This window comes from Panulirus ornatus, chromosome 14 (assembly GCF_036320965.1).
Source record: "Panulirus ornatus isolate Po-2019 chromosome 14, ASM3632096v1, whole genome shotgun sequence".
Taxonomy (NCBI): Eukaryota; Metazoa; Arthropoda; class Malacostraca; order Decapoda; family Palinuridae; genus Panulirus; species Panulirus ornatus.
Genome location: NC_092237.1, coordinates 7,199,801 through 7,209,122, shown reverse-complemented (window position 1 = coordinate 7,209,122; position 9,322 = coordinate 7,199,801). Strand labels below are relative to the sequence as shown.

At 45.2% G+C, this 9,322-nt stretch overlaps 1 protein-coding gene across 6 annotated transcripts in view; it reads right to left on the bottom strand.

Moving 5' to 3' along the window:
* Positions 1–586: 586 nt before the first annotated feature.
* LOC139753244 (popeye domain-containing protein 1-like) overlaps positions 587–9,322 on the bottom strand; it is an 84,274-nt gene continuing 75,538 nt past the window's right edge. For all 6 annotated transcript variants that reach the window (XR_011713670.1, XR_011713668.1, XR_011713669.1 and 3 more), the window contains one exon: positions 587–9,290. Coding sequence is in view for 2 of the 6 variants with exons in the window: in XM_071669489.1 (XP_071525590.1) it covers positions 9,196–9,290 (95 nt within the window). In the remaining 4 variants the exon portion in view is untranslated. The remainder of the gene's footprint in view (positions 9,291–9,322) is intronic.

Here is a 9,322-nt window from a genome sequence, read left to right as displayed (position 1 = left end):
ACCATTTTCATTTGAATCCTCTCTCATTTTACGAACATGAATAAGCCCAGTCGGCATGTGGTCCCCTGTAGGATAAAGGCACGGGATCCGAAGACCTTCCCGGGATCCGCACAAACCCTACTGCCGAAGAGGAGGGAGGTCGTAGGATGTTTAGACCCTTATCCTTCTAACAGACCTGAGTTTTCTCTCCATTCATTTACTCGCAATGACGGTTTCTATATCAGTGTGGACGGAAATAATTCATATCGGATTGGTGAGTCAAGTGAGAACACCTAATGTTTCACTGAATACTCAAAATTACCTGAGTTTCATAGGTTTACCGACATTTTGAGCTGACAAAGAATACCTCGCGAGTCCACAAAATGCATACCAATTGTCGCATTTTTGCGACACTGCACATGAATGGGGTAAGGCATGCTGTTTAGCGAATCTGTTTTTAAAGGGACGTATATATTAGAAAATCAATACACTTAAGGTTTCATTAGTTCATACCCGGACCAGAAATCTGGACACATTTATACCTCATCCAGTCTGTCCAATTTGGCCATGGTTAATCAACATGAGGGATGGAAAAAGAAACACCAAGGAAAATCCGATATTTACTTGTAATATTTACTTAATTCTACATGTACAACGCTACTTCTACAATGTTCATATATAAAATATGAAAATCAAGGTTTCAGAAAAGTTAGGGAAGTATCAAGGAGGAGAGGGCAGGTAGCATGCAGCTAGGCTACCACTTCTTCCCTCTCGCTACTACTGCCTCATCACACTACTGCCTCACTCTACCACCACCATCTCATCAAATATGGACTGGATGATGATGATGACAATGAACATTCTCTGTGATTACAGTGGCATATTTTGGTGTAACAAGTGTTAAAGGTTTTGAGCTAGGATGCATACTTGCATTGCTTTCTCGAATAGATGTCAAAGTTACTCATGGGAAGGCAAGAAAAAAAAAATATCGAGCCAGTCTAATGATGGCTTATACGAAATCCGTGACCATCCCAGGTATATCACCCATACTGGCTGGATCCGTTGCCAGGTGCTTAGATAGTGATGGCCAAATGGAGAATGGCGGTAGTGATCAAATCAACTCTTCTTTTTTTTTTTACTTTTCATCAGAGTACAAGACTATTCATTCGGTAATTCTGCCCAGCTTTCTTGTCTTCCCTCAAGTACCTTTGACAAGGCATTGGACCGTCGGTGAGGTTGCTGATTTCAGTCCTGACGGAAACCAACAGTTGCACGTGAGGGTTCACCAATTCTGAGCGCTATATAAAATATCCTAAGATTATCTTCGCCTGCCATAGTGTGAATTACAGTAATACTTAGTAACTCTAGGATCCCAGTGTGAACACCGAGGCATCCTAAATTGCTCTGGGATTAGTGCTGAGGAGGAGGTCTTCTTTAGCCACTCCCGCAATGCCAGTATTATTGGGAATCGCCAGAAACTTTGGGATCTGTTCCGGAACTGTTTCTTCAAGTAAAGTAGAGACGGGGGGGCTTTCTCCACGTAGCCGAGACAATATTGACATCCATAGCTAGGGTGACACGCCAGCCTGGGAGAATGAGTGTGTGTGTGTGGCGTTACGTAACTATGAAGGCCATGGTGTGTTCACACATTTCACCGAAACTTTCACTCTTGACTTCAGAAACTTCCATCTTTTAGAAACTGTAGCGGGTATTAACGTTTGGATAATGTTCAACGAGTAAGTAAGAATAATAGGTGCTCATTAGACATAAAAGTTACGTGCGAGAGTTTTTGGTGTGAAAGAAATATGAAAAAGTGTGCTAGCCAAAGAGGAAGACGAAAAGAAAAGCTTTGAAAACAAAACAGTCTAGTTTTACAGAAAATATCTATCGGAGTACCTCTCACACATCGAGAGACGCCACAATCATCATATTTACAAAGGAAATCACACAGACTTCTGTGACACTATTGGCTAATTCACCACTAAACCAGATTACCACAATTATAAAACTTCGCTTTGGTTAAAACAGCAGATTTCAGTCAAAGTAAAGAATCCCTCAGCATGTTTGATGTCTAACAAACGGACATGAACCACTGTACACCTCATGGCACCATGAACAACATGACATACAGACAACATTTTATTTTTTGTAACATCATGAAGAGGAAAGAATGGGACGTAGAGATGGCTGACTTCATTATGGTCATACTCCTTACGAAGGTGGTCCACACCACTTAAGAGGTGGCTGACCAGTGTGCTGTACCGTCTGGTCCACTTGGTCTTCCAAGCTTTCGCTATCATACCTACCTCTGTGTGGGATTAATGCCTTAGGTACGAAGGTAGGACACTTAACCCCTGGCTGTGCGACTTACACACGGCGGTATGATCCGTTGGGTATGAGAGTCTGGCCTTCGACCTGACACCAAGGAGTCGCATATAAAACCAGGTCAACATACCCAGAGGTTCCACCTTCGTGCTCAAGGATCGCACCGTCAAGCATTTGTTTCTGAGGTTAATCATTTGCTTTTAACATTTCAAGATGAATGATATATATACATATATGTATGTATATATGTATGTATATATATATATATATATATATATATATATATATATATATATATATATATATATATATATATATATATATATATATATATAAACATTTATCATAAATACAGAGGTGGATTTTCACAACATTCTTGGACTAGCAGGTGCCACATGTGGACCAGCGGGAACCACAACAAATGTGGACCAGCAGGAACCACAATACATGTGGACCAGCAGAATACCACAACACAGTGGACTAGCAGGAGCCACACTAGATATAGACTAGTAGGAGCCACATGTGGACCAGTAGCAACCACAACACATGTGGACCAACAGGAGCCACAACACATATGGACCAACAGGAGCCACAACACATGTGGATCAGCAGAGCCACAACACAGTGGACCAGAAGGAACCACAACACAGTGGACCAGCAGGGGCCACAACACATGTGGACCAGCAGGAACCACAACACACTGGACCAGCAGGAACCACAACACAGTGGACCAGCAGGAGCCACAACACATGTGGACCAGCAGGAACCACAACACAGTGGACCAGCAGAAACCACAACACAGTGGACCAGCAGAAACCACAACAAGGTGGACCAGCAGGAACCACAACACGGTGGAGCAGCAGGAACCACAACACATGTGGACCACCAGGAGCCACAACAAGGTGGACCAGCAGGAACCACAACACATGTGGACCAGCAGGAACCACAACACGGTGGACCAGCAGGAACCACAACACAGTGGACCAGGAGGCTGTACAGCTATCCAAGCCTGTACTATGTTGCCATTTTCAGAGCAGCTGTCCCTCCCATGTGCTGTATTAGGACAGTCTAGAACTGTTGTTGAATTCTGTCACTTGATCAATCACCTCGACCAGCGGTGGTGGCTAGTGATGCCGTGACGTCACGTGGGAAATGAACGTAGTGGGGTGGGGAGGAGCCAACCAGATGGGGGGAGGAGGAGGAGGGAGGGGATAGGTAAGTGAATTCTACCTCCCCTCCTCCCACACATGCCGCCTGGGACAACATAAAACACAACATCAATTACACTCACAGCCCCTACACACCAGCCCAGCCCAACACACGAACCAACAGACTCAAATTTGCTTTTAGTTCCAAAACACTACTAAAGTAAACATCACTTAGATCACCGGAAGAAATGGAACTTTTTAGAGGAGAATGAAGATGATGGATTGTGACCATCAAAGGTTTCCCCATTTTCAGTCTTCAGAAATTTCATTGACAGACGTATCGCCAGTTTTCTTTTCATAAGGACGCACACTTAAAACTGTAAGAGTCCACGGCCTTACCTATGTCATGATGACCAGAAAAAAAAAGGGGGGGCGCGGGCTATTTCGTCCACAGCATCACCACTCAAATCATATATTCATCGTCAAGCCTCATGTTTAAGCAGTACGCTTACGCTCTTAAAAGAAATGTAGTCCCATGACTTCAAATAATAATATATAAATATGTTACCCCACCCCAATCCAGTAGTCATTACTGGCTTGTGCCGCCTTTCTGGTTGTGCGTACGTGTCTGTCTGTCTGTCTGTTCAACGAGTGTTACTCCTGCATAACTTTTACACATTGCTGCTGACTTCAGGTACTTTAATGGTATAAGGCTTGTCAGGTTAGGCAGACGATAAGTACTGTCATCATGCAAAAGTGGTATCAGAGGAGACATGTTGGTTATCAATTTATGGCATAAAATGCCACAGTTCCGTTTGTTTCCGAAGGTTTGTGTGTTAAGTATTTTCCCTCCACATTACTCTCAAGCATTGCAAATGAATTGCAAATTTCTGTTTAATCCGTGAATCCCCTGTTGATACATATATATTATTATTTTTTTCATCTGGGGGAGATGACACACCTGCGTGAGTGCTACCGCACACATGACCTCTTGCTGACCCCCGAGGGTCACCGAAAAGGAGCGACCATCGTAGTAAATTCTAGACGTATTGCCATGTCTCACCAGGAACGCGCGTTCTCTACCCTGCTGGGATCTGGACACTTAAATCCCTCGAGTGTCCATCTATCTTAGCCCCGTGCATACACATCACTCGAGTGTGCATACACCAGTTAATCAGTGCATACATTGTTTGGCGTGCATACATCACCTGTTGCATACATTTGTAACGCATTCCATACGTAGTCCGTGCATACATCGAACACAGAATGGACAAGTTTTCTAGTTTGTGCTTATCTCACTTAGCATAATTCATTTTGTGAAATGCATACCTCATCTGCTTTATGCATACATCAATAGGTCTGTGCTTTTTTTTTCATCTTAGTCTGTGCATACATTGAGCATCTCATTTATTGCATACATCGTTTAGTTGATGTATACTTTATCTAGTCTATCTATTCTTAAGTCTGTGCATATTTCATTTGGTTTGTGCATGTGTGGTCTTTGAATTCTTTATTTGGTCTGTGGATACTTCATTCGGTCTATATTCTTTGATATATTTTTCAGTTAGTCTGTGCATTCTTCGCTTGGTGTGTGCATATGAGGTCTTCATTTGGTCTGTGCATATTTCTTTGGTTTGTATTCTTTATCTGGTCAGTATATTTTTCGACAGGTCTGTGCATACTTCATTCGGTCTATGCATGCTTAACTTGGTCTATGCATACTTCAGCTACACTTCAGCCCACCAGTGCATACCTCGTCTGACCCAAATACAGCATACTTATCTCTATGTAAATCTCTAATTACGTATCATCTTCACCAACCAAACTTCTAGGCCGCCGAATTGGATCATCAGCTAACTGACGATTTCGTCAAAAAAATATCAAAAATGATACATGATGATACATGATAATGATGACTACCACGATTATCATAATAATTTGACATCAGTTACAAGATGTTAACAGAAATCTCCGACAGACGACTGAAAACCCAACCTCTGAGGGTCTGCAACTTCTGAAGAAGGATCCTCCCCTTGTGGAATGCTACAGTAGGGTGACAAGCCAGATAGGGCGGAACCCCGAGCACATCACTTTAACACCCTTTTATAAAAGCGTAGTAATCACACGAGAGATGAGGACCCAGTCAGTCACAGTGCACTGGGCATGAAAAAAAAAAATAATCAGAGCACTGTTCACCAGTTGGTAGTCACAATTTCAAAGGGACAACAATCTACGCTTGCCTGTTGGTGTCCATTGCTTCGTAGCTTCCAGGCGGTGACTGGTATCAGGCACGAAGAAAGAGATGGGTCCTCCTCCGGTAGACGACTGCATTCACTCTGTACCTTCTACCTTGAAACCGAGGTTCTCGAGACAGACTCCTTTCCACTTCCTGTCCAAGCTTCCCTGAAATTGGGGTTCTCGAGACGGATCCTCACCCACTGGGACACCAGCTACCCTGAATTAGGAGTCCTGAGACGTGTCCATTCCCACTTGACATCTTGTGCAACAAGAACACCACATAGTCCGGACAGTTTGAAGTAACTGTAAGGTTACTTAAACTTTCGACAGTATATATACGTTTCTGAAGTCTTCCACTCCTCAAGCACTTCAAAGTTCTTGTCATTATCCACCTGTGATGCCTGACGGAACCTTGTCAACAAATAATGTTCATCTTGAACGAGATAAAATATGTTAATGGCAGCTTATGGCAGTCTTCAGTAGTCAAACACTGTACTGGCTGTGGTCATCTGTTCCACTGAACATGGACATAAAAGACGTGAAGCAGAATCATCATCCACACACAAAAACAAAAGCGAGTCCTGCAACGGAATCTAACCCCATGGGCACGATGGCATGATTCTCAAAGGCAATGGTAGAAGCCTTGAACACAACACTCGGGTGCATGGTGGCCTGGCCTGTGACGTCGCCCCTACAGACTCAGGTCCAAGGCCATAATGCTCCTGAGACTAACCCTCTGCTGGCGTGTCGAGCACAGTCTAAGAGTCTAGTCGATGTGAACAACACTTAATAATGGGTTACTTAAGGGCTCGACAATGACAATCCCTGGTCCCTCTCTTGCTTGGCTTATTTTGTTTGCTTGACAGGCATTCCATGGTTCTTCTTGTGCTTGATTGCATTTAATGGTTCTTCTACTTGACAGTGGTACACTAGATGGTTCTTCCTGTGTCTGTTAGTTTATATGTTCGCTCTTGTAAATGTTGTTTATACAGTAATGTTTCCTTGTCATGTGCATGTTAACAGCATTTCCTATTGTGTGTGTGTGTGTGCTGGTGTTTGAACAAATGGTCCCTCTTGTACCTGTAGGTACACTAAATGGTTTCTGTTATGTCAGGTTTACTGAAATGGTCCCTTTTTCGTGTCTGTTGGTGGTACATCAAATGGTCTGTTGTCGGCATGATTCCTGTTCAGGGTATGATGAACGATCTTCGTATGTATCTACTGGCAGTAAACTAAGTCCTTCTTGTACATATTTACGATCCTGTATGATCCTCCCTCCACCTGCTGCTTGGCGGAGTCCTAATGTGCTCAATCCCTGATACGCATAGCCGTCCCCTCGTGACAAGCAAAGGGACCACAAGGTGATTCTTACTGTCTGTCGAAGGTCATTGATTCTGACCAGGCGGATGCGTACAGTCAGTTCTTGTCAATTGATGTTACACCAATTAAGCGATCCAGCGGCCTTGCCTATAGCCCAGTGGTCCTTTTTGTGCTGACTGACAACCCATTAAAGACAGAATGAGCGGCTACTCTGTGTAGCTTTTTTTATTCATTCATTATGTCTTCCTCTAATGAAAGCGTGAAGTAAATGTCCGGGAATGTTTCAAACTGACGGCATCTGGAAGCAGCAGCTTATGTCTTCCAGATGGAAAGGTACCAAGTGGAAGGAGAGCCTTAGTACCACGATGCAATTTGTGTAACCGACCGTCTAATGTCGTCAAGTCTTTCACTGCAGTGGCTTAACTCTCCTTACCCATGGAGACCTCAAGCCCTGCGGCTGCTGGCCAGCACCTTGAGTATGGTGGCTTCACCAGACCACAGCCACAGACCACAGGTTCACAGATGGACGTAGCAGTACCTACTCCCTGCGTCTCATTATAGGCATGGAAGCTATATCTATCGACTTACATCTATTTCACAAAGGGCAACACCTATCATAGTTCTGTATGAATGTGCTTGTATGTCGCACCTGCGGATTGGTGAGTGAGTTCTTGAAGAACTAATCTTGGAATGGAGATCGAGGCAATAGGGCAGCTAGTCTCCACGATGATGCATCACTGTTGTTGTCCTGATCAGCCCACAAGCACGGAATACATACAAGAGTCCTTGTTTCAGCACATCCCATTCATAAGGGATCCAACACCCTATGGTGTTTTCTGATGTTACTTTTACTCTTCTTTTCGGCAAATGAAGATAATGTTACGGAAGCAAGCCATTCACGATGCAGCCATCCTCCCTCCACTCACCACACACAAATATGAGAGTTGTGTACGACATTATGTACATTTGCTAAATATGGTTTCCAGATTCACACACACACACACACACACACACACCAAAAAAAAGAGCTTTTGGGTTTACCTTTTCAAGTGATCAAGTTCATGGTTAATGGTGCTGTTGAACCCAACAGGTGGCAGTGTAACAGAACACTCGAGGAGTGGGAGTGTCGTGCACGGGTCACACTCGCTGGCCCGCTGTTACTCTCCACTACTACACACTTGGACAGGTCAACATTAGTATAAACGGGCCATCACACTCTACTGACTTGTTTCACAAGTTCTACATGTGACTGGTACGATCAGTCATGAAATCTGTATCTCTGCTGGAGCTTTCTCAGATACACAGTATCTGTGGGTCTGCTTCAGTCGCAAGTGGCAAGACAGACGGGGCTATACTATGGTGCTCTATAAGAGGTAAGGGATGGGGAATGGCATCACAGGCCCTGAGTGCTGACACACATGGCAGGTGGAGAGTGAGGAACTGGGAGGGAGAGGGAGGAGCAAAGGGACCAACTCCAGTTGCTCAATTGTACATGGGGAAGGTGGAGGGAGGTCAGCTCCCAAGTGATGCGACGGAAGTGGTGGAGGCACGGGGAGGATCTCTCACGGGGTGACGCAGGGAGTTTCTCTTTCTTCTTTTCAAATATCTCAAGTTTTCAGAGTTTTGGGAACTGTGTGTGGGGGGGGGGGGGGGGGTTTGGGGAAGAGGCGGTGCGAGGGAAGGAGGACCTCTACTGGGGAGTTGGTGCAGAGGCCGCCATGGACCACCCCCCCCGTATACCAAGAGGGTCGACAGATCACTTTCTGGTGTCGTGAATCCCTCAAAGCTTTGGCTTACAATTTTTGCAGCTGAACACACTTTCCATTGACAACATAAAATGGCTATGTTCAAGGAAAGAAGGACGCTTTGGGGATCGAGTCTTACGAGGGGGAGGGGAAAAAAAAAAAAGGTTGATGGCAAGACAAGAGAGGCATATAGATCCTGAGTGTGAAATATCAAGTTGGTGAGGGTTGCGTCCCGAGGAGGAGCAGGCCGGCCGTGCTGGCCACCACACTCCCTCCCTCCCGCACCCCAGGAGGCGGCGGAGGGGAGAGAGGTCAGGGCATCAACGATCCTACTCTCAGGATACGAGCTTGCCGGAGGCGTCAGGACGCTATCCCACCCCGAGTGCCACGCCGTCGGTAGCAAGGCTGCTGGTGGAGGAGGAGGAGGAGGGGCGGCGGCGTCACAGGTCTCTGGTGCCGCAGATGACGTTGCAGGAGGCGGCCCGCAGAGCTACGTAGCGACACACGGCCTCACGAATCCGGTACACCATGGAACCTGCGGAGGTGGAGGGAGAGTCACACCATCAC